This window comes from Acanthisitta chloris, unplaced genomic scaffold (assembly GCF_000695815.1).
Source record: "Acanthisitta chloris isolate BGI_N310 unplaced genomic scaffold, ASM69581v1 scaffold5260, whole genome shotgun sequence".
In the NCBI taxonomy this organism is placed as follows: domain Eukaryota; kingdom Metazoa; phylum Chordata; class Aves; order Passeriformes; family Acanthisittidae; genus Acanthisitta; species Acanthisitta chloris.
In genome coordinates, this window is record NW_008650946.1 from 38,151 (window position 1) to 62,298 (window position 24,148).

General features: G+C 40.3%; 1 protein-coding gene across 1 annotated transcript in view; it reads right to left on the minus strand.

Moving 5' to 3' along the window:
• The window catches only part of SEMA6A (sema domain, transmembrane domain (TM), and cytoplasmic domain, (semaphorin) 6A), a gene marked incomplete at both ends in the record, with an annotated part of 57,588 nt that overhangs the window by 27,925 nt on the left and 5,515 nt on the right, over positions 1-24,148 (minus strand). The window contains 11 exons of the mRNA XM_009070918.1: positions 4,833-4,883; positions 5,014-5,034; positions 6,827-6,885; positions 9,402-9,482; positions 9,578-9,718; positions 10,427-10,603; positions 12,020-12,175; positions 15,465-15,596; positions 18,997-19,214; positions 20,107-20,195; positions 21,237-21,356. Coding sequence (XP_009069166.1) covers positions 4,833-4,883; positions 5,014-5,034; positions 6,827-6,885; positions 9,402-9,482; positions 9,578-9,718; positions 10,427-10,603; positions 12,020-12,175; positions 15,465-15,596; positions 18,997-19,214; positions 20,107-20,195; positions 21,237-21,356 — 1,245 coding nt within the window. The remainder of the gene's footprint in view (positions 1-4,832; positions 4,884-5,013; positions 5,035-6,826; positions 6,886-9,401; positions 9,483-9,577; positions 9,719-10,426; positions 10,604-12,019; positions 12,176-15,464; positions 15,597-18,996; positions 19,215-20,106; positions 20,196-21,236; positions 21,357-24,148) is intronic.

Below are 24,148 nucleotides of genomic sequence, written 5' to 3' on the forward strand. Positions count from 1 at the left end.
ATGTCTGTGCTCTTCGGTATGTTTCTGAGGAGCCCTTTTGATTAACTGCACAGGATTATATATGGAAGCACTTTGGACTGTGTTTTGCATAGGACAGGCACACCACAAACTCCTGTAACCTGTATACTTAGCAGGGAAAATTGGTCAAATTCACAGTGTTCTCACAAAGCCAACCTTCAGCTACTACTACTAATTGTTAACACAGTTTAGCTCTGCACCTCAGGCTGAAGGCTTATACTAACACAGGCACCGGATTACTTTTTATCCTCTCATGGTGGAAAGCGATTTCTCCCAGCCATGTTTCTTTGACACAGAAAATCAAAAGCTATACTTTGCTGAAGACAGAGCTTTTAATAGCCCTCAAATAGCAAAGAGAAGGCAAACATTATCCTCTTTTAAAAGGTTTGCATACATCACAGCATTGCTGGGAACATTGGTAACACACAGTTAGATGATGATGGACCAACAATGATCATAGAAATGTGCAGCCTGCTGCACAGCAGTCCTGCAGCAGGGCTGCTTGTTTTCAAAAGGACAGGTAGAGGTACATCAACTGAAAACACATGACCTCTTGAAGCAAGTATATGCTGGAGTGTGAAAGTGTTCACCCCGACACCGTTTTATGCTTGTCAACTCCTGTGCTCATCCCCAAGAAATAAGACAAATAACATGGCAAAGAATAGGCTATAAAATGAAAATTATGGGATTTCTATGTTTTCTTTTCCTTAGAGACTAACCCACAGTTTCAGCATTTTTGGGGTTCCAGTCTCCAAGTTAATATTCCACTCAGAAACCACAATAATATGTAAAGTATTTAGTCAGCCTACAAATAGTGCTGCACTCAACATAAAAAAGCAATTACTCATTGCTTGATAAGGAGGTAAAAGGGAAGAAAATCTTGCCAAGTAGGAATCATATTTTATGCCTGTGTTTGATATGCATTTATATGCTCATATCTCTGTCCAGACACTTGCACTTTTAAGTGTGCTTAAAGGGGGAATTCTAAGGAAAAGCTCTAAGTACGGTTAAAGAAAAACATTTTGTAAAAAAGTAATCTAAAGGAAATATATGCCTAAGGGACACACTTTCTGAGGGAAAAAAAATAAAAATATTTCCTGAACCATATGTTGCCAACACAGAGAGAACTTCCCCATAATGGAAAGCTAAGGCTTTGTGAAGATATTAACGTATACCACATGGTTGCTAGGCAGAGGGGTTTCACACAAATGCAAGAAATTAGTCTATTCTCTCTGTTACTAATGTGCTGGTGTAGTACACACTGAGAAGCAACCTCCCACACCTAATCGAAATAAACTGTCTTCCATTTGATTTTGAGGAAGCAGGGCAAGAGCAGATTAAAACTTAATAGCCTGCCCCAGTTGTGTTAGAGCTGTATTCTGCAAACACTTACTACTGGGAGTGATAACTCCCATAAGCAGTATCACAGTGTCCTGTAAGTGCCTGAATAGCGGGTCCCACTGGGTGAATTTCACCTCTGAGCAGAGTGGCTCCACAAATGTATGAGCTACTTAAGTTTCTCTCATAAACAGAGAAAAGACTGAAGTGGCAGGCAATCCAGTCCTGGCCCTCTCACACACGGCTATTATTAAACCTTTACAATGTGCTGTATAGTTCGCAACATGTAGTGGGTCTTTTTTTCCCATTACACCATTTTTGCCACTCTGAATGCACAAATAGGCTTTGCTGAAATTTAAAGAGGCTTTAGAACACCTGAGACGTGACCAGTACTTCTATGTTAATAATGGTTAATACAAAACCATCTGAAAAACCAATTCTGTCTTTGTTTTAAAACTAAGCATCTGAATAACTGCAGACAAAGGGCTTTTCAAATATCTTTGTTTAAAGCAAATATGTGAAAACCAAATAGAACCACATTTTAAAAATCTGGTTTAGGTACTTCCATTATTTGCGAAAACCTTTCATTTGGTGTGCCATAATCAAGAAACGGAAGAAGAGTAAAAGCACTTAGTGTCTATGGGCACGGTTAATGATTCAGAAAGGTTGCACTTCTGTAACTATAGCTTGTTCTGAAGTGCACTTGTAAGATGTAAGGAGGTTTTTTTCAGGTTTAAAACAAAGACAGGGATTCAATATGTATTTGATAGTTGCTCTAATATGCACAAGTCATTAAGATCTCAGAGGTTAAGATGTCTGCACACTATCCTATTAACAGCTATAGCAACCTAATTAGACAATTAGAGGGAAAAGCTAAATCAGTACTACAGAGGGAGAAAGGACCATGGCTAGGGGGTAAAATAAGGGCCCAATTCACTAAAAATTGATGTTTCCAGAGGTAATTTGAGCTGCTTGCAATTTTGCAGAGGAATCTAGACTAATCTCCTTGTGTAAATATGTGGCTCTTGCATAATTTCTCTCTGACCTTCTGCAGCCAGACCTTTGGCCTGCCATCATCTCCTTGGATATCACTCGAGTAGTCTCACCTGTGTGGACTTCGCACTTGTTTATAGCTAATCATGTGAGACTGCTTTGCCCAGCTGCCAAACTCAGGAGGAGACTGGTGCCAAGAACAGAATGATAAAGGACTTGGTTCTTCCATTCACACTGCTACAGATTGGCAGTAAGTCTGTTAAAGGAGGGTGATTTATAGTGGAGTAAATCAAGTGGATCAGGCCTTTAGACTTCTTTTGGAATTTCAGATGCCTTTGGATATATTTAGCCCACTGAATCCAAAAGCACCTTGAGTGTTCACTTGTTTGGTATCCTGGTATATCCCAGTGTTCTGAGGCTTAATCTATTATGACATACCATTTACTTATGAATTAAACTGTACTCAGTAACATTAAAACAGATCATTCATAAAATTTGTTTTCTCAAGAAGAAATGACTCAAATAAGTCACTACAGTTAGCAAACATGAGCATGTTTACTGACACTGGTTTACGACCTCATCCAAGGATTTCTGTGCTCCTGATGTGGTAGGCTAATAGAGGTGACTAGTGCACTTCCTTTCAGATTTTTCCATGGTAGGTGAAAAGAAAGACTGACTACATTAATATCAGAATGGGTATTTTAACTGACTCATAAAAGGAGGAGCTGACTTGCCTAGAGGCCATGTTATCAGGATGCACCTGAGAAGAGTAAAAGACATAATCTGTGAAAGACAGGGCATGAATGGGAACCCTTATTAATGTCAGGTTAGCATTTCTCCACTGCACCTGATATCAGGTCCTACTTTAAAAGGTATGTTCATTCATGGAGTCTTCTTTGGGCTTGACATGCCTGGACAGTGAAATGGACTCCCTTTTGTTAACTGTACTCCTTGGGACTGCAGCAATTTTCACTCTGCTTCTCACTTGCAAAACCCTTCTGCTTTCTTGACAGATTAAAATATCATTTTTTAAAGTTCCTACTACTAATACCGTAGCTGGCAGGATCGAGAACCACAGTCCCACAGCTATACCTGGGGAGCCTATGACTGTACTTAGAAACAGGAAATTTAGAATATTTTTGGCACATCAACACTATGCCCAAAGCCATTTTCTTTATCTTCACAATCAGTACTACAGATTTTATTACTACTCTTCTTTAATTACTGCTCTGTTCATTGGAAGTACAGCAATTTTATAACAAAAGAAAGCACAAACTGCATACGCCCATGAAACTGTGATTCTTCCATATATTATGAAGTCTCAACTTGCATTTGATTTTGTACATTCCCTTCACTGGTTTTCACTATGATCCTTTCATAACAAGTTTCACCTGCACATTTTCAATTTCCTGCTAACAAACTACAAGAGGAATTTGATTTTATTTTTACAAGTTTTGAATAGCATGACTATGCCTCCGGTTATTTATATTCTGCTGTACTGAGCTGTCATTGGTTCTTGTACATCCTGAAAACAACTTCACAAGGAAGATCCCATTCCTAATGGAAATTTGCCATTGACCTCACTGGGAACAATAGCACACATCCTCTCAGCTTGCGAGTACTTGTCTTAGTTCAGGATGTCTATAAAGAAAAACTACTGCAATATAAGTCTAGGTTTGAATTTAAAGTGATTATTCTGCAATAATTCCTCATGAAGACATTTATTCTGCACTCTGAGAACCAGTGTAATCCACTTCCAAATATGCAGAACAAAGTGGTGGAAAGCACTGTGAGCACAGATTAACAGCTGCCTCATGGGAAACTGCTACTCTGGGCTTGCAGAAATGATCCTCTTCAGTTGAGGTAATTTAATTAAAATTTTTTTTAAAAATTTTCTAAACAGACAAGGCCCCATTCAGGCAATAAGGTACTGCAAGCATGGACAACATAAATGACTCACCCTAGAAGTGAAGAACCTTCAGGAATAGAAGCATAATCCAGTCTCAACTCACATGGGTAGCAGATTAATTTTCCTTATGAGAGATCCTTCTGTAATCCAGGGATAGCTCTGCTCCTTTCCCTAAGGTATCTCTGACTGGCTGCTCTAGCAGTAATGACACCAGCCTGGATGGCTCATGAGTGGGATGTGAGCTGCTATCTTACTTTTCCTGGTGAACAGATAAGATGCATCACTGTACCAGGTGTTCCTTTGAGTGCTCAGATGAAGCATGCTCTTAATCATGTCTGCTGGCACGCCATTAAAATAGGCCATATCTGACTTTCATTCAATGGAGACAGTTTTGAGGGAAGACAAGTAAAGTAGGATTGAAAATCAAAAGAGATGACTTAATCCTAGTTGCAATTAGTGAATCGGGCCCTCAAAACCAAGACAAAACAAGTAAGGGTAACAGCTATTGGAATACAGGAACTACTAGCTAACACAAACATCTAGGGAGAATTTTTAAAAACACTCATAAACTGACCATACACTGTGTTGTAAGACATTTCATGACCAGGTGAAGCAGTTGAAATGTCTATGAACAAAATAAATTGGGAAAAAAATTAAATATACAAAAGGATGAAAATACTTAAAAGTTTAGTAAAAAGTGATTCCTCCAAAATGCATTTGCTATGAGTAAATAATGAAACTGAGAACTTCCTTACCATTCAGGGCTACGAAGGAATCTGAAAGACAAATAACAGGGGAAAAAATAATTATTTCTCTCTTGTTTTTTTCTTTCAAATAGTTTGCTGCTATCAATCATTTATGTTTCAGCTGACATTTGCAAGTGTATGATTATTACATTAAGAACCCAGGCAAAACTAATATTCAGACATACCCAAAAACAATGTCTGACTCTGAAAGTGTCCATGACCAGCTTTGTGCACAGGTTACCAAGTGGGAAGGCCAGTGTCCTCCCTGCCATGGTTTTCTTTGTAAGTTCTAACCTAATGCAAGGCACTGCAAGAGATGCAGACAGCAATGTGAGTCACTGAGGACAAAACTCACATGACCCAAGGCCACATGTAGTAATAAGATCAACTGGATTAGCAGGGACTGAAATCGACCCCTGTGAGTGTCAAGGTTCAATGCATCATTCATGGCTAAAGAGAGATTTAAGCAGGGCATAGGCTTTGTTGCTCCCTGCACAGAGGCAGACCTCTCCATGAGCACGACGTGTTGTCTCTGAATTATTTCCTACACGTCTTTCATATGTAACTGATACCAGGTACACTCCACTCCTACCTAACCTATTTGCCCAAGGAGAGCAGAATTGGCTGAAAAGGGCAAAGATGCACCAGCTGGGAACTGACCTGATTTTGGTGCTAACCCATTTTACAGGGAGCAGAAGAGAGGCTACGTGTACACCCCCTTCAAAAACCTTAGAGACAGCCTACATAACCCTATCTTAGGGCAGAGGCTGAAATCCTTGTATTCTCTCAAGCACAGTGATCATAGTAATTATTGGCTTTTGAATAAGGATGTACAAGGCATGAGCAGGTTCTGCTTTCTCCAGAGCAGCTGACCTGCACTGTATCCCATGGCACACTCTAGCCCTCAGTTATTTTGCTCTGTATTTCAGAAGTAATGACTCTTTCATTGTATATTATTTCCTCAGCTTCATCAGTCTTACTGCATCTATAGGCATCAGTGCAAATTGCAATAAAAGAATGTGATTCTTGATTTCATGAGGTTTATAAATAATATTTGGGACTCAGAATTAAACCAACCTTGTGAGAACATCTGGAACAAGAGCTGTTCCAGAGCTGACCACAGACATTGGTATTCCTGAAGGCTCAGAAATCAGCGTGCAAGGTTTCTCTGCATACAGTGCAAGCTGTGCACTTTTAAGCATTTCAGTGCAAAACTGTAAATGTTTGAAGACTGTGTTTAAGCTTCCAGCTCACGCTGTCAATACCTAAGGTTTATCATTAAATTTCTTTAGGCAATGTCAGTAGTATTCTGATCCTTAATGCCACTATGTTGTCCAGTCTGCATATAAAATCCTCAAGGATTCACAAAGTAGTTGTCACTTCTTGATCCATATCCAAAAGTGAACACACACTTCGCTGTCTCCCCATGTTGCGCAGGAATGTAGTCCAAGTCACAGACTACACCAAGAAACCAAGCCACTTCTGCATGTCTACATAAACAACCCAAACACAATGGCTGATAAAGACAACGAACCCTCAATTCATTATGCCATTGCTATAACCAACACAGTCTAGAGCTGAGCTTTTCTTCTTATGTAACTGCTTTGAAGTTCGGTGTTTGTATAAATCATACAAACTGGGCTGTTTTCCTTAAATACATTTAAACGACTGTTCCTCTTCTGAACCTGCATCGTTAGTCACAGTTGCTGTCTCTGTTGTGGCTTACATTGCTACAAAAGAATGTCTGACAGGTAATGGTAATTTAAGGCATTCAGAAGGATACTGTGACACATGGTAAATAAAAGGTAAAAGCTTTGCTTACTTTGGCAGTCACCCAGGCCATCTGTATTGCCATGCTCTATGTCCTGTTCAAATGCCAGTCTAAATAATATGAAGAAACAAAACAATATGAACAACAACAGTCACAGGCATAACCAGAAACAAATTATCACACGTGCAACTCAAATAAAGCCCTGCCATGAAACTGTCCATTTCTTTGGAAATTCCACACAAAAGCTGAAAAATTTTAACATAGACATTTGAGTTATTCATCATTTCCTTAATTATTTCTTGGTTTCTGATGATACTTTGTCTTTACATTATTACTTTTTAAAAATCCACTGCATGCCTCATTACCAAGGGAGGTAAGCAGAATTGTATTTTTAAAGTTCTTACATATATGATATTCTTAGGAGCAGCTATAACCCTACCTTAACTTGTCCACATAGTAGACAAGGTGCACTGATACTTTGGTTTTAAGAGGAAAGCTAGCCCACTGGGCAGGTACTGTGCTGGGGGAAGACTACCTGCATTTCAGCAATCACTTAGGTACTGCACTGGGACGAGGTTGCATAAGGTCCAGTCCATAGAAGGCATTTCCCTTAACTGAAGAGGCTCTACTGAAAAACACTCAAAACCTTTTCCAGCTGACTTGCTCAGTGTATGCTCCTAACCTCTGACTTTGATTGTTGATAACAATTGAAGCTGTTCTTCCGACTTCCTGTATGGTCAAAGGTGAATGACAAGAACTTTGGGAAACTTCCAACAAAAACTCTTGTCTACATTAGTTAGGATCCTGCCCTTGAGGCGTAATTACCCTTACAAACACTTAATTCTCAACTCCATGTTCTCAAAACATCTGCTCAACTGCCACCTACTCCAGGAGGGCACCAATGTCTTTGGCTCCTGTTAGCTAGCTTGGAAGTTCATCAGACACCTTCACAGCCGATCTGGACCCCCTTCCTAAGTGCTGATCAGAGTATGACCTGCCTTGCTCCGTTTTGGACTGCACCACTGCAAGCTGTACTGCCTTTGGCTTGATGGATCTATTGATGAATGCAGGAGCTGCTTTTAAAAATAAGGTACAGAAGTACCCTACAACTTGCCATGGAAGTTCAAAAAGACTCAAGCACTTTTGGAATGCTGAGAAAACCTGATGTGGACACAGGTACATTCTACAAAATGTCCAACTAGGAATCGCCCACACTTTGGTAGTACAGCATAACCTGATGATACAGCTATAATATCCCCGGTAGGCAAAAGAATTGGAACTGAAATAGCAAATTAAACATATGACAGAAGAAGAGGGATTGTAACTTATGTATTGAAGACCTATACAAAAGCAGGGTTAGGTGCGGCCAGCTGTGGGGCTGTCAAGGCTGTGTGATGTCTGCACACACTTACACTACCTGAGGAGGTATAGCTGTATACCTGTGCTGGTTAGGACTGAAGTAGAGTTAACTTTCTTCACAGTGACTAGTAGGGGGCTATGTTTAGGATTTGTGCTGAACACAGGGTTGATAATGCAGAGAAGTTTTTGTTATTGCTGAGCAGAGTTTACACAGAGCCAAGGCCTTTTCTGCTTTCTGTACTGCCACGCTGGCAAGGAAGTTGGGGACGCATGGGAGACTGGGAGGAGACACAGTCAGCACTGGTGACCCAAACTGACCAAAGGGATATTCCATACCATATGACATCATGCTCAGTATATAAGGTGGGAGGAAGAAGGAGGAAGGGGGGACATCTGGAGTGATGGCATCTGTCTTCCCAAGGAACCGTTAGGTGTGATGGGGCCCTGCTCTCCTGGAGATGGCTGAACACCTGCCCACCCATGGGAAGCAGTGAATTAATTCCCTGGTTTGCTTTGCTTGTGTGTGCAGCTTTTGCTTTCTCTATTAAACTGTCTTTATCTCAACCCATGAACTTTTCTAGCTTTTACCCTTCTGATTCTCTCCCCCATCCTGTTGGTGCGGGAGTGTGTGAGCAGCAGTGTTCTTGGCTGCTGACTGGGGTTAAACCATGACAGTCCCTCAAGAGTGGGTAAGCATGAGGTGTGTCAGAAGTGGCCAAGAAATGAGACCTCTTCAGTGTGTCTGCTCCCTGCAACCTTCACAGACTTTCATTATTATAAAATAATTACATTCAACTGTTAAGCAAGGGGAAATCCAGCACTTCCCTAAATCTGCTTTAAGCTGTTACTGTGGTCTGTGATTCCTCTTAGTAATGCACAGTGAATTAGAAGGACTGGTTTTGTTTTCAGTGGACAAATTGCTTCAGTAATTTAATTTGGTTTCTATTGCTTCTTTAATCAGCTGTGATGGCTCCAGTGTAGGCTGGTCCAGACATATCCATCCAGTTCGCTCCTTTCAATAACACACAGACCTTAGTACAGCTCTTTCATTGTCTTCTTCCTCCTCTTTCAGCACTTACCAATCGGCTGAGAGTTCACATCAAAAAAATTTGTGAGACATTTCAGAGGTGAATGTAAATAAGGTATAAAGAAACACTTCCCACACTCTTCCTTCCCTATGAGCCCCATGTTTCAAATAGCTCTGGCCGCGGCCACCTGGCACCACCGCCAGAGCTTCATGGCCCATCCAGCCAGAGCCCTTACTTACTTGGAGCCAAGGACCAGTTGTGTGCACACCCCGCTTTCCTTCACCCATCCACAGTACGGGTCTCTGGATGCTATGCAGGCCCTTTAGACAGAAGAGCACAAGGTGGAATTCGTGAGCACTTCTGGCTTCCCCACACCTACTACACAGCCTTCTGACGGCCACCAGAAAACACGTACTTTTTGCATTTGCCATGACGCTCACAACGTCCCAGGGGAACCTTGATGACACAGGTGGAGAAGGCAATGTACAGAGCACTGCTGGGCTTGTCAAGCTGCATGCCCACAATCCGCTTGTCCTCCATGCCGTCGTAGCTGCACCTGATTATAAGAAAGTGAGAGAAAGTTACAAATGGGTTCTGCTGGGAAACCAGAAGAAACCTTAATGATTCCTCGAGCTGAAAAAAAACCCCAGGAAAAATTCCCACAAAAAAACCCCCAAGAAAGGTAGAATTGAACAAGCCACAGAAAAACAACACATAATAGCCACTAAAATCACTGCTAGACATATAAGCAAGAATGAAAAATGCATGAGATAGGGGAATAAGAACTGGAGAGAGACAGCATACCAGACAAGCTTCTGAGGGCCCTTCATTTTTCATGTTTATTCTTCTGCAGCACTCAAAGTAGCTGAAATTTTTGCATGATTATGGCCCACTTCAAAGCCCCCTTAGGCATATTTGAAGAAGGCAGAAATATGGAAAATTTCCTTTGGAGAGCAGCTTGCTGGTTGTTGAGTTATTTGGAGAGGAATCAGGGTTTTATATAGGATTAGAAAATTAATCTTCCTTTGCAGAATTTCACTTTTAATTATCCATCCATAGGATGGGCTATTTTCTACACATACTGAATAAAAAATCTTACTGCAATGTAGAGACTGATAAGCAGACATCCCCTCCCCAAACAATTTAAAATTACTCAAAAAACTTGGCTTCTCTAACCACTTCCCTTTCCGTGGGACAAACTACTCCCTGGGAAATCAGAAGTTCAAAGCCGCCTAAACATGAATACAGAGAATCATATACACACTTTTCAGGGTTGTAAACGTTCATCTCCTCCAGGAAAAGGCTGTCATTTAGGAAACCACTGTTTCCTGTTCGTGCCAAGAACTTCAGGATGATTCCCTTCTCTGAACCCAAGAAAACCACAGTGTAGTTCTGATATGGCCCAGCAGCAGAGTCCACGGCAATTTTGGTCAGGCGGTATCTAAAATTACAATACAGCATTTTGCATTACTTGGGATTAGACTGTCATGTATCACTTTTCCCACTTCAGGTAACTGCATGGCAGCCTTCTAGCAACCATTTAACATATTTAAACACTTTTCTTACCTGAGTAAAAATCAACACAGACTGTATGACTTTGGCTCCCCAGATGATGGGGAATTTTAATGTGTTTGCACATTCATATGTCCAATAGCTATCAGAAATGTCTGCAGAAAGCTGAAGGGGTGCTAAAAGTCAGAGGCCATTTATGAATTATCCTTCCAATCAAATGCAAAGTACTAGCCTGGTAATTTCTTCAGGCAGGGAACGAAAGTCAGCACAATGAACTTTTTTTTAAAATTTCAAGCTCTTTTACTTTAAAAGCAGCAATATAAAGACAACTGAACTAGATTCAACTATTTCTTTCGGTCAGAAAAAGCTATGCTAGTGCAACAGTGAGACACTAAATACCATATTACCTCACTAAAACAAGCACACAACTGCCACTAAGCAAGTGCAGTACTGAGAGGATATCGAATCTTGAGATGATGCAATTTATTGAAAAGGAGTATACTGGTGATTTGGTACTTGTTAGCTGATACTGGCTATCAAGGGAAAGCACTCTGCAGAGCTTGCTCCTCTGATCATTAATTGGAGGTACAGAACCTGACATAAAAACCTGACAGAAGATACATTACTAAAACTAAGTCAGACCCTTCCAGAGCTAAACACTGCCGAGCACAAACTCTACCCTTGTTCAGAGGAAGCAAGTAAAATATGGCAAAAGTTAGCTGCATTATTCTGTTTACAGCTGGAGGGTAGATAAGCAGTATAGTGGCCACCACAGAGAGTGAGAATATATTTTCATAGGAATGGGATGGTGTATTTAACACTTGCTGATTTATGAGTTTTTGTTGAAATCTCTTATTATTTTTTCCTGTTGTCATAGAAAGGATACAGATTATGTGAGTACCTCTGACTGCACACTTCTGCAAAAATTAAAGCATACCAATACATAACCTGACAGACATCTGCCTATCCTGTGAACATATCCTGGCAGACATGTTTGTATCCTGTGTACATATTCATGAGCTGTCTGATGATCCTTGCCCAAAGTTTTCTACAGAGCTGTCACAAACACTGACCCATAAGCCAACTGGAGGGTCAGACTTCCCTGCACAGCATTTTCTCCAAGATCCAGCTTCAGAATAGAGTGCTTGGAAAGGACTGTAGGTTTTTCTGATCTTGAAAGCTGCTCAGGAGTTCTGTAGCATGTGCTCAGCTCTGCCACCATTCCTAGCTGGATTCATGCCCAGCACACCAAGGACATTTACAGAGCTGGGGATTATTCAGAGCAAGGCTACTAGCACAACTCAACAGCTACAATGAGGACAAGAGTTCACTTTGTGGTACGTACCTGACCATTGTTCTCAGGAACCAGGGTCGATTAACAATGGAAGGTACAGCCTCATCCATCAGTGGATGTGTTTTGATGAAGTTCAGAGTATCATCTGGGAACTCGTTAGATGTTACATATTTTTCTAACGATGTAGAACCAGCACAGCAACCAGGTCTATATAAAACAAGACAGTAAAGTCAGAACATTTATTTGATGTCTAGGCCAAATCTTGTTTTGTGATGAGACCCTCATTGAAATCTCATGTGTTTTGCAAGAGTTTAAATGGAGCATTGTATAGGCTAGTGGACTTGTTCAGTCCCTCAAGGGAAGGCTAAAATCCCGCTCTATCCTCCATTCAAAGGGACTTCACGTGTTACCTAAAAACACACAGGTACTTCCTCATCGGGGGTGTGACACAGTTTGTAGTTTATCTGCTTACATGGAATCTAATCACTGAATATGTACATTTGGCTTGTTGCTGCTGCTGGCACAGGTGCTTTCTGACCTGTAATCTGCTTAGCTGACCGCACTTCCCTGGAATAAACGCAGTCCCTAAAATACAGAAGGAAGTTGATTTTTTTTTATAACAAGTGTGAAAGAATTCTGCTTTCAGTTCTATCTTGTAGAAAGCAGACTACTGGAGAAGACAACCCAGCTAAGCATCCATGCAAACATTGGTTTTGCCCTTCTTTTAGTTTGGATGAGATGACTTTAGAATGGTAGCACATTGAGGACTTTTGCTGAAATGTCATCTATCATTCTTTGATAACTTAAATGTAAATGCTCATCTTATTTCTAAAATCAACCCTGCTTTTAAGAGGTAACCTAACTTTGCTGCCTGGACAGGCCATCCTGTGTAGGAAGCAGCAAATTGCTTTGCCAGTTGCTAGTATTTTGTGGGTAATTTTATCCAACTAGAAGTCCATTTGATCCCATTTTCTAGAGTACTATGATTCTTCAAACCTTTCAGCCAATGTGAGATGGGAAGATAAGAGGTGGACCACTAGCTCACAAACACACTGCAGTGCCCAGTTTTCAACTCCTCCCAAATGGGTAGAGTCAATGGCATCGATGGAGTCATGTCAACTTGAACAAAATACAGCACTGATCCTGCCACATGTATTGCTCACATTTAGGTAAATATTCAAACATTAGGCAAAAGAATTTTATGTAGGAAGGTAGCATAGGACTGGAGGGAACTAGCTGCATCAACAAGCCTGGGTCCACAACAGTCGAGCAACGAACATTACATGCAGAGACTCTGTGGTCTTGCCTCTTCATATCCAAAATATTTTGGTTATTTATAGAACTAATAATAGAGGGAGAGCAGGAGAAACCAAGGGCATCACTGGTTTCCTAGGTCCTTGCAAGGTCACTGACTCATGATGCAACATTCCCAAAGAGCTTGAGGGAGAAGCTTATACCTTCTGATACTGTGGTGCCTACGGTTTCTCCTAAATCCTAATTGCATGATTGGATTAATCTTATTTTAATCTTAAAACCAATTTAATCAAGTGAACATAAACTGAAGTAAGCCCTGCTGTGCACCTTGACCAATCAGAGAAGTGAGGCTTCTGAAAATCTCTGTTGTTTCTGAGAAATGTTAGGACCAACAGGAGCAGTAAAGTTTCTGCACCATACTGAGATGCCCAAATAAAAATGACCTTATTTCTAAGGTGCCTCTCATGTGCTTCAACATGAGTTAGAAGTAATGATTATTTCTATTAAGAAGATTGATGTCCTAATGTTACATGAAACAGGGTTCACCAATTAACTTCACATTACCTCCTGCAGGCTTAGAAGGAACAGTATTATCCCACATTCATCATAACTGTTAGCCTGCTATTGGCTCACCCCAAACACATAATACAACCTTCTCTTCTTCCTTCCCACTGAAAGAGATTTCTTCTTCTCCTTCCTCCCTTCCCTGCCAGTATCATCTATCTGAGTAAGTTCCAAACAACCAACCTTGGAGCCTTGTGCAGCCTTGCACTCCCAAGGCAACCCAATGTGTAAATGACTTTTTGAAACACTACACAATGGAGAAGAAAATCCAGCAACAGTGATAGAAGGTGCCTTACTAAGGCTTAGATTGAAAGCAGACAAAGAATTTACCAGATTTTCCCGTCACCTCTGGGCTCTTCTCCTGAGTGACAACTTCAGAATAAAGACAGCAGAGGAATATTATACTTGGCAACTCCAAAACATGAGTCAAATTCAGATTTAGGCAGAAGCTCAGTTACCACCATGGAGCTTCACAGAGTCATAGAATATCCTGAGTTGGAAGGGACCCACGAGGGGCACTGAAGTCCAACTCCTGGCCCTGAACAGGACAGCCCCAAGAATCACACCATGTGCCTGAGAGCATTGTCCAAACACTTCTTGAACTGTCAGTCTTGGTGCTGTGACCACATCCCTGGGGAGCAGTTCCAGTGCCCAAACACCCTCTGGGTGAAGAAGATTTTTCTAATATCTAACCTATCCGACCCCTGACACAGCTTCATACCATTCCCTCAGGTCCTGTCACTGGTCGTCAGAGAGGAGATTGGCACCTGACCCTCTTCTTCCCCTTGCAAGGAATCTATAAACTGCAGTGAGGTCAGTCTCATATTCTCCATGCCCAACAAGTGAAAGTGATCAGAGTCACCCCTTTTATGGCTTTCCCCCAAGGCCCTTCACCATCTTTGTGGCCCTCCTTCAAACACTCTCTAACAGCTGTAGATACTTCTTACATTGTGGTGCTCAATACTGCAAAGAGTACTTCAGATGTGTTTTTCATTTGAAGCTATTTAAGATATCACAAGCAATGTGAAACTTGTATTAAAGTGGTAGAGCTTAAGTAAGATAAATGAATTTGATTTATCTACATGCATATTGTATTCTCAGAGGAAAATGCCTCTGATATAGATAAGTTAACAAGTGTCTGTCAACAGCAACTTGTACAAAATGGGTACTTGTAAGAAATACAAAGAAACTATAATAGAGGAGATGAATGCAAACAAGAGCAAAGTGGAAGCAGGGAAAACAGTTCATAGGAGGAATGAGGTAAACTCAATCTCCAGTTTGGTGGAATGCTCTTTTTTTTTCCCCTCCCCATAAATCATCCACTGTCGTACTTAAATTGCATGTTAGCCATAGAAAAGCAAACTGTAGAACTGGTGCAAGCTTTGTAATGAGATATATCCATTACTGAACCAATTTGTAATAGGTGTGTAACTTACACCACTCTTAAGTGATTATTCTGACCAAGTGGATCTGATATTGGCCTGATTTATGTTACACATCTCATTTAAGCAGAAAAATTATCACTTGCATACTTTATATACAAATTCAACACAACTTCTATTTAACTGTTGCAACATGTATAATTGTATTTCCACCTTACAAGGCTGTTTGAATTACAAAAAAACCCTCTGTAGCCTGCATGAAGGAACAGGACAGTATCACTATACATGAAACATACCTGGGTTTGGGCACTCTTTCATCAGGAACTGGTGTCCACGTGGAGTCTGGAGACTTCTGTTCTTTGAATCTCCCAGTAAATACATTGGCAATGTCAAGCATGTCATAGGCACAGACTGCAGAGCCAGGGATGCTGCAAAGTGAAATTTCCCAGAAATTTTTACTCATTCTGCAGTTACGCATAAAACCTTGAGTGAAATACATGCTCTGTACAAGTCTTTCTGCCACAGGATACTCAGTCCTGAATTCTGAATCTGGTACTGACAGGAAAAAACAGCATCACGGAAAAGACTAAAATGTACCAATCAGAAGACAGTTCCTGCCAGTAGAATTTATTTCGAAGCTTCTATAGAAAGAAGTAATTGCAATTATCTCGAAGAAGGGAAATACTCTGGGAAACTCCGGCTACCACTGGCAATGCACAAGGAGTAAAGGCCAGTCTCATTCAGAGCCCAGTATTTGCAAATTTAAGTTCTCATAAGTTACAACATCTCTCAGCACTCACTCTCAGTTCCTGTCATGCCTCAAAAACACACCGCAGACAGTTCAGAAGTTGGTGCTGATCACACTGGAAACATGCTGCTGCATGCCATTGACCTGGCATTTATATGTAATTGCCCCATCCTCCCACAGCCTGATCTCCACCAAGTTTTCCCAACAGAAAGGAGTTAATGGTGCTCAGGAACTTGCTCCATTCAGTGAGATGTAAAGAGCTTATAGAAGCAAATTCAATGTTATTTTTAGGTCATAATCTTGTAAATTTCATCTTTTTGAGTATTTCCAAGTAACTGCACAACACGATTGTCTAAACATAATTATATTCTTACCTACATACTTTCTGAAAGGCTTAGGGGTTTCCTATGCTCAGTCACCTGGAAGCACAAATTATTCATTCATCCACTTTTTCTGTTTTTTATACATTAACTACTGTATCTGTGTCTGACTTTCACCACTTGATTTTATTGGCTAAACAGCATGAACTCAGCTGGCTGAGGCTTTCAATCATGCTCATAGCTAGTAGGTTATTATACGCTAAAGAAAAAGTACAGGAACTATAATACTGTTACAGAGAATAAAACTAAACTCTTAAGGGTATATAAATTTAAAGAAAAATAACTGAATATTAAAAGGTTTCAAAATGCTTATTACTGAAGGAAAACAGGTGAAGAGACGGTATGAGTCTTACTTTGATCTCCACAGATTCAAAGCTCTGTATTAATGTGATACTACACAGTAGGATTTTTAAATGGAGACAGTCACACATCTATTGATGTAAGAGGTGGTCAACGGTATATTTGGCCACACAGAGGACCTCACCCTAAAAGACACCTCAAGACCCACTCCAGCTAGAAGATTTTGTACTTTGTTGAATGAAGTCCTAAAGAAAAAAATAAAAAAACAGCCCAAAAATCTTGATCTGTGTTACACAAAAATAAAAGTGTTGAGAACTCTGCTCAATATACAGCTACACAGTGATGGAGGGATTGCTGCAGTGAGAGGACTGTGATGTATTTTCACTCTTGAGGATGCTGGTTTGCAGGTCCATAGGATGATAAAGTGGCAAGGAGGGAGTACTATGGATCACAGCCATCTCCCAAACACTGGGCTACAAGCCATCACCAGCTCCTACCCTGAGTGACCTCAGGATGCACTGACGAATTGCTTCCAGTTCATTTTAGCAGGAAGCTTTTTTACAGAGGCCAAAGGTGTTTGTTGCAGCTTCTCCTTAGTGGGGGAGGAATGAAACAGGTGTGTCCATGTCAGAGGTAAGTTTCATAGAACTGTAGAATTATAGAGTATCCTGGATCAGATGTGAGTCACAAGGATCACTGCATTTCAACTCCTGGCCCTGAACAGAACAGCCCCAAGAATCATACCATGTGCTTGAGAGCAGTGTCCAAAATCTTCTTGAAATCCATCAGGCTTGGTACTATGACCACTCACTCCCCTGGGGAGCCTGTACCAGTGCCCAAACACCCTCTGGGTGAAGAATCTTTTCCTAATATCCAACCTATCCAACCCCTGACACAGCTTCATGCCATTCCCTCAGGTCCTGTCACTGGTAACCAGGGAGAAGAGATCAATGTCTGCCTTTATATTGCTTCCCTGTGAAGACCTTCACTATCTTTGTGGCCCTTCTTTGGATGCAGTCTAATATTGTGGTGCCCAAAACTGCACACAGGACTGAGGTGAGGCTGCCCCATCGCAGAGCAGAGCAGGACAATCATCTACCTCAACTCGCTGGTGATGCTGTGCCTGATGCACCCCAGGAAACGGTTGGCCCTCCTGGATGCCAGGTCTGCTAATGAGGTGTCTACAAGACTAAGTGCCTTCCTGTCATCTTCAGCATATAGCAAACACTGGGGCCTATAAAATAGTATCTTGATTTTTACACCAAGTACTTCTATTTGAAAATGCAGGGTTTAAGGAGAAGTAGTATTCATGACACGCCACAGGAAATACTAGCAGAGTGAGACAATCTTGGCTTTGAGACAATCACAAGGTACAACCTATTTTCTGAGGCTGCATCTCTTTGTTCACCTGTTTTTATTAAGCCAGATGGCATTAAAAGTGATCATTTTAATTTAAGTTTGTATTCCCTATTAGTGGCATAATTATTCCATTGTATTTCCTATTTTGTTAATGTCAAAAGCAGTGATTATACATTACGGGTACAGGCTTACTCTCATTTGAAGTCAATCCTGTGAATGACCTCATGGAGGTCAGGCGTTTACTTGAGGTGGCAAGTGTATGCAAAACTAGATGAATTTCATCAATAAAGTTCCCCTTTCAGCTCAAATGTTGCTCTGTGAAACCTAAGTATATTATTTAATTAGAATGCTACCATTTTTTAAACTTCTTTGGGGGTCTTCAATAATTAGATACAGTTGCTATTCTAACAGCTTCTGGAGAAACATGTTATAATGTGTAACAGCAATAAAATCTTAGCAGATGAACCAAAGCTTTTGGATAACCATGTGAATGAAGTAGCACAGGTATTCTGGGGACTCTCCTTCCAAGCCAGTAAGACTGCTTAGGACCTTGGTTCTCCCAGGAGAGTCAAGGGTCAGCAGGATCAATACAGGGTCAAGGATGAATGCAAGAGTCAGCAGGGAAGCACAAAATAAAGGGAAGAAGCTAGCATAGTTCTTCAAGGTTTAGATACAAACAGGACAGACCCAGTCCTTTCTCTGTGAGGAAAAAAATACCCTATATTCTCCTTGGAACCACATCTGCAGGTTACACACTGCCGCACTTCTTGGTGGCCGGTATGAATTATTCCCATGTAAAGAAAAGCACATGCAAGAAATGTGTCCAGACAGTAAATGGCTGAAAGCTGCTCTAAATCATCAGATATAAAATGCAGTAAACAATACCAGGGTACCTTAAAATGAAACACAAGTAAGTGTGTGGTACATAATAATAACATTGTAGGAGCAATCACTTCTTGTACTTTCATAAAGGAAAAAGAAACTGCAGTGAAAAGCAAAACATAAAGGAAATAGAAGGTAAAAGGTTATTGTGCCTATTACCTATTATATGGAGTGGAGAATGTTGCTAAAACAACATCCCGGCCATTGAAATGGATAACATCTGTAACTGCCTGCAGTATGTTAAAGTAGAAGTGTGAATCACCAGGAACTGAGCAGTTCAATCGAGCCTTGAGAAAAGAAGTCCACTGTTTTTCCAGCACTCTCTGAGACCCTCCCATGTCATTTTTGCAAACCTGGGCCACCCTTGGGAAAACTACCTGGAAGGGGTAGAGCAAAAATAATGGAGAAAGTTAAATGCTTGAACTAAAGACTTTTTTGGAATACTGCTTTTAAAACATTTGGAATAACATAGCAAGGTGCTTAATATAAAACCACACTTCTATAATCTGTGACAAATAAGAAACTGATTAAAATTAAGCTTTGAAACAGTGTGCTATGAAAGATAAGACTGTGGCATTTACTATACAGACATAAATCCTTCAGGAGATCTGTTCTCAACCCATATAAAACTCATTTCCATACAGACTACTTAGCTTTCTATTTCCCCAAACAAAAGCACATTTCATATTCACAATCCCTGCAATCCACACTCCCTGGTCTAACTCTTGTGCTTTCAGCACTTAAAAAACAAGCAAATCTTGATGGGCTTTTATTCCTGCTCTCCACCTTTGTGACCTTGGTCAGCTTTTCTGACTGCTTAGTCAGAAAACTATTGTGAAATTAGCAAAAATGCAGAAAGCGTTTAATTATTCTTTGCAGAATGGCAGAACATGAAATTCCAACCCTGTTTACTCAGCACTACAATTCATATGTCTTAAAGAAAAATATCTCCTTGCTTTGGAATCCATTTGTAACAATTGTCTACTATGCTGAACTATCTACATTTGCCTTGTGCTTTTTATAATTTCAGAAAAGAGCATACACCTCCACTGTAAGAAACCACACTGTTTCCTTTCAAGACCATGCAATGTTTCACTCCAACCAACCTTTTAGCATGAGCAATAGGAATCTTCTCAAAATGATGACCTTGTCATCGTGATTTATGATTCTCATTTCAAGGTCATTCCTAACAGCATTGGTCCAAGAATAGCATATGTTTTCCTCCTCCTGAATCTGACAAAGTCATTGAAGGCAGTGTTTTGCTCTTACCTTTCCCATGCTGTTGTACTCCACTGCTATTTCCCGGAAAAAGAAGTATATGTAATTGCCATAGTCCACTGCCTGAACAAAGTATGGTTCTAGGAAAAAAAAAATGACCCAAGACATCCTATTTAGGCACCAAGTACAGCATATAGAATGGAAAGAGAAGCCAAATACATTCACAATTGATATTCAGAGGTGAAATGTCTGCATTTGACAAACTTGATCAGTTTTCAGAACTAACAACATCACTGCTGCAGAAGAGTCACTGTCTTGGGACAGGAGAGCTGGGGACAAGTCTGTGCAACATCACTGCAAGGTAGTATTTTCCACTAATACATCTGCACTGTGTGGGGTAAGAGGAAAGGTAAACAAGCATTTATAATGGTATGCTTGAGGGGTGCTCTTTATGGCATGCTGGCTGTGAGCGAAGGAAATAAACCATGTAACTGTTTCTGCCCACATGGGTCTGTAGCAGCAAGTAAAGTGGGACAGCTAAAGTTGACACCTGGCAAAACACTTCTGCACGCAGAAAAATACTTCAAACTATGGCTTTGCACACTGATAAATTAAGTCTAAATGCTAAATATTCAAAACAGTTAGATGAAGCTAAACAGCATCGTTCTTAACAATGAGGGCATTTAGAAAACAGAAATTGCCTAATTCAATGGCAGCAGTACAGTCCCTAAGAATCATAAAAGCAAGGCTTTGCACAATCTTCCCATAATTTTATTTTCACTAATGAATGTTAACAATACAGGATAAACCCTTTATTCTTCATGAAGCCTCAACTGTTAACTAACAGTCCTGGGGAAGGAATATTTTCAAATACAGCCGAATAACACTGAGCCCTGCAAGTTCCAGCCTTTACATCCAACAGACGTAAACTGATGGATTTCAGCTTGGAAAGTTCACTGGAATATATATTCTGATCTAGCCAGCTCAATTCTGTCAGGTCCAGTAACTCGGGGTCAGGAGAAGAGAGAAAGAGATAAACAGATCATTGTAAGCAAGAGACGCAATCTAGTTCCTCCTTGCTGCCAAAACGCCTTGGTGAAATGAAATGACAGAGAGGCCTGTCAGGAATTCAAGACTCTCATCAGAAATGCTGCTTTTTTCCTTCTTGTTTGTTTATCTACCTTTCAACCACTTGGAGTCATGTTTAACTGTCCGCAGAGTTGGGCTGTCTCCAAGGCTCCGGTATATGACTGCATCTATTGCAAGGAAGTCGGTCACTGTGGCAGAATACAGCTTTCCTTCTAGGGAGGAAGGAAAGAAGAAACAAGGTGGGAGGAGCATTACAAATAATAGAATTGCTTTCTCTCATCATTCAAAGGAAATGGGGCAAACAAAAGCATCACAATCTCCTTAAGAACACTGAAGGGAAAAAAATTCAGCTAGGTAAATGGGACTAAGTGCAGAACAAGCAAGTCAGGTATTTGCAAAACGGTAATTTCAGAGAGATGCTGTAGGATTAGAAACCTTATGAAATAATTCTTCTCCTGTTTAGGTATGTCATACTAAACTACCCTATCCAGTGTTAATGCACATGCCTCTGATTCAATGGTCATAAATTCTGCCTATGTATGTAAGCAAAACAAATATAACAAAACTGTTGGTGTTTACTGGGAGTGTAAAGCAGACAGGTCTTGGAGTCTGTCAAGTAAATGACACTTATGAAAATTTCTCCCTTTAAGAGTACTTCTCCTCTGCCAGACATCACTAGGAAAAAATTAAATAGAGAGCTGGAAGTCCTGGTGAAACAGGGATGCAAAGAGATGGAGGAGGATTGCCCCTCAATGCTACCTTTTCTAAAATGCATTTCAGTCATTTCCCACATGAATTATGCCTTCATCTCTCTTAAACAATGGGAGGACAAGTGATAAGAAAAGATCTACAAAATGGCACCCCAAGGACAAAGAAAAGAAGTAAAACTATCAGGGTGTAACAGTCTAAACTTCACCAACAGTCTAAAATTATATTTGTTGTCTAATCCTTTGCGGGCCACGGTAACTGCATAGGATTGTTTTCATGTGTGGTAGGAGCACCAGTATTGCAGCATAAGGACAGCAACTTGTGTCTCTTATTTCTGCAGAAAAATGAGAGTTGCCTACATCTCTTCTGACAGAGATTATTTTCGTGTCTTGAAGGCATCAGCACTAAGGACATACCCAGGACAAAGTACCTCATTGCACTTTCAGACAACATTTGATGTCAGCTCATGATTTAAAATTCTTAGTGTTTTTTATTAGTGGAACTGTAGACTTTGTTCTGGATCACACAATTCTTGTCTTTATTTGGCTACTTTAAAATGAGCATTTTTTTCCTAGCAAAACAGAAAAAATAATTACAAACCTTCTCCCTCAATATTAAACCCAAAATTAGAACAGAATAAGAAGATGAACTGTTTAGATATGGGTGTCTGAACCACCACATATTTATTTTCTTTCCTGCCAAGTTCCTGAAGACCATGTGACCAATTACATTTCGCACATTTCAGCTGTAATAGCTACAGGCTGCAAGAAGTGCCGTATTCATGTTAGTGCACCCAACAGATTTGGATGAACTGTATTAGTGCCCTAAACTGCTCTGAAACTGCTTTTCACTGTCCTCTGACAAGTTACCATGAGTATCTTGGTATATAAAACAGTGATTTTTGAAGCTAGCAGAGTTACAGGGTATATTCTACACACATTTATTTGAACAGTATCGAATTTATCCTAAATTACCAAGAAAGAGTATGATAATTTCTATAAACATTCTCTTCATTTTCAAATAATGCGAGGATTTCTTCAGTGACAGAGTGGGAGGTATCTACATGCACAGTGAATGTTTACAATATGCTGGTCATAAATGCTTTCTTGGCCAGTATGGTAAGAAAGACCCTTCTGAAAGGTCATTCAGACTGCTCTAAGGATAGGAAATCTGAGATACATAGGAAAAATATTTCTCTGAAGGTGTTTATCTCTTTCCATGCTTTATGAACTACCTGCTACAACTAGAGAATTTCTACCGTATGTTTTTTGACTGTAATTAAGAAACTACATACTACTACCAGCATCAGCACCATTATTCTTGAAACAAAAGGAGCCATTTATTCACACTAGAAAGAGTAAAAAAACAATAAGTTGCTCTCTTTTGTGAGGCAGATGATGCCACCTTAAACACAGAAGTGAACAATAAAGCCCTTTGGCCATAGACTCAGTTGAGAGTGGCTGAACTACTTGTGCACTCTTAAATCTTCAGAGAAATAACTAAAGTATTTCCATGCGAGCACCCAGGCCCTGATTTCCAGCATCACATCTGCTGAAGAGGACTGACATTATCATGGATGACTTCTTTATTACCTTCACCACCAAATTTACAGCCAAATCTAAGAAGAGATCAGCATGGCTCACACTAAGAGCAGTTCAATAAAGATAAAATGTAATCAGGAATTCATTAAAAGACATATAAAAATACCACTAAATCAACAGCCAAAATTAACCCTATTTATAAGCCCTCATTTTTTCTAACTACTGTAGTAGCAATCAGAGTTAACTGTATTCTGCTGCATGCAGCATAAATCACCACTAACCAACACACTTCTCTCCTTTGTCTGAAATAGCTAGTAAGACCATATTGAGATGTTTTCAGGTTTAAAATAAAATTGCTTTCCCTTTCCTTCTAGATCCAAAAAAGGGCACATCACAGCATTTTCCCTAACTTCCTTTTATTATGAATGTTAACTTAGGCTTAGAGTTGTTAAAGAACACATCCTGTCCAATCCTCATTAAAGTTCACACAAGCCTTGCCCTCCTTTGACTTTCACAGAAGCTGGATGCTGCCAGAAATGGTCCCTCACACTGGTCATATTATCAAGAATACAGGAAATACTGAAATACTGCACCAGGAAACTGTGGCATTAGGCAATGTTTATGATAGTGAAATAATCCCAGAGAAGGGAAGGCTTTTGTGCTAGGGATTTTATTATGCCCCCTACTTTTAGTTGTTGTTCACTCCTTTTGCCATGTTTTAGATTTAGGCATTCTGGACTCAAGAGCCACAGTGC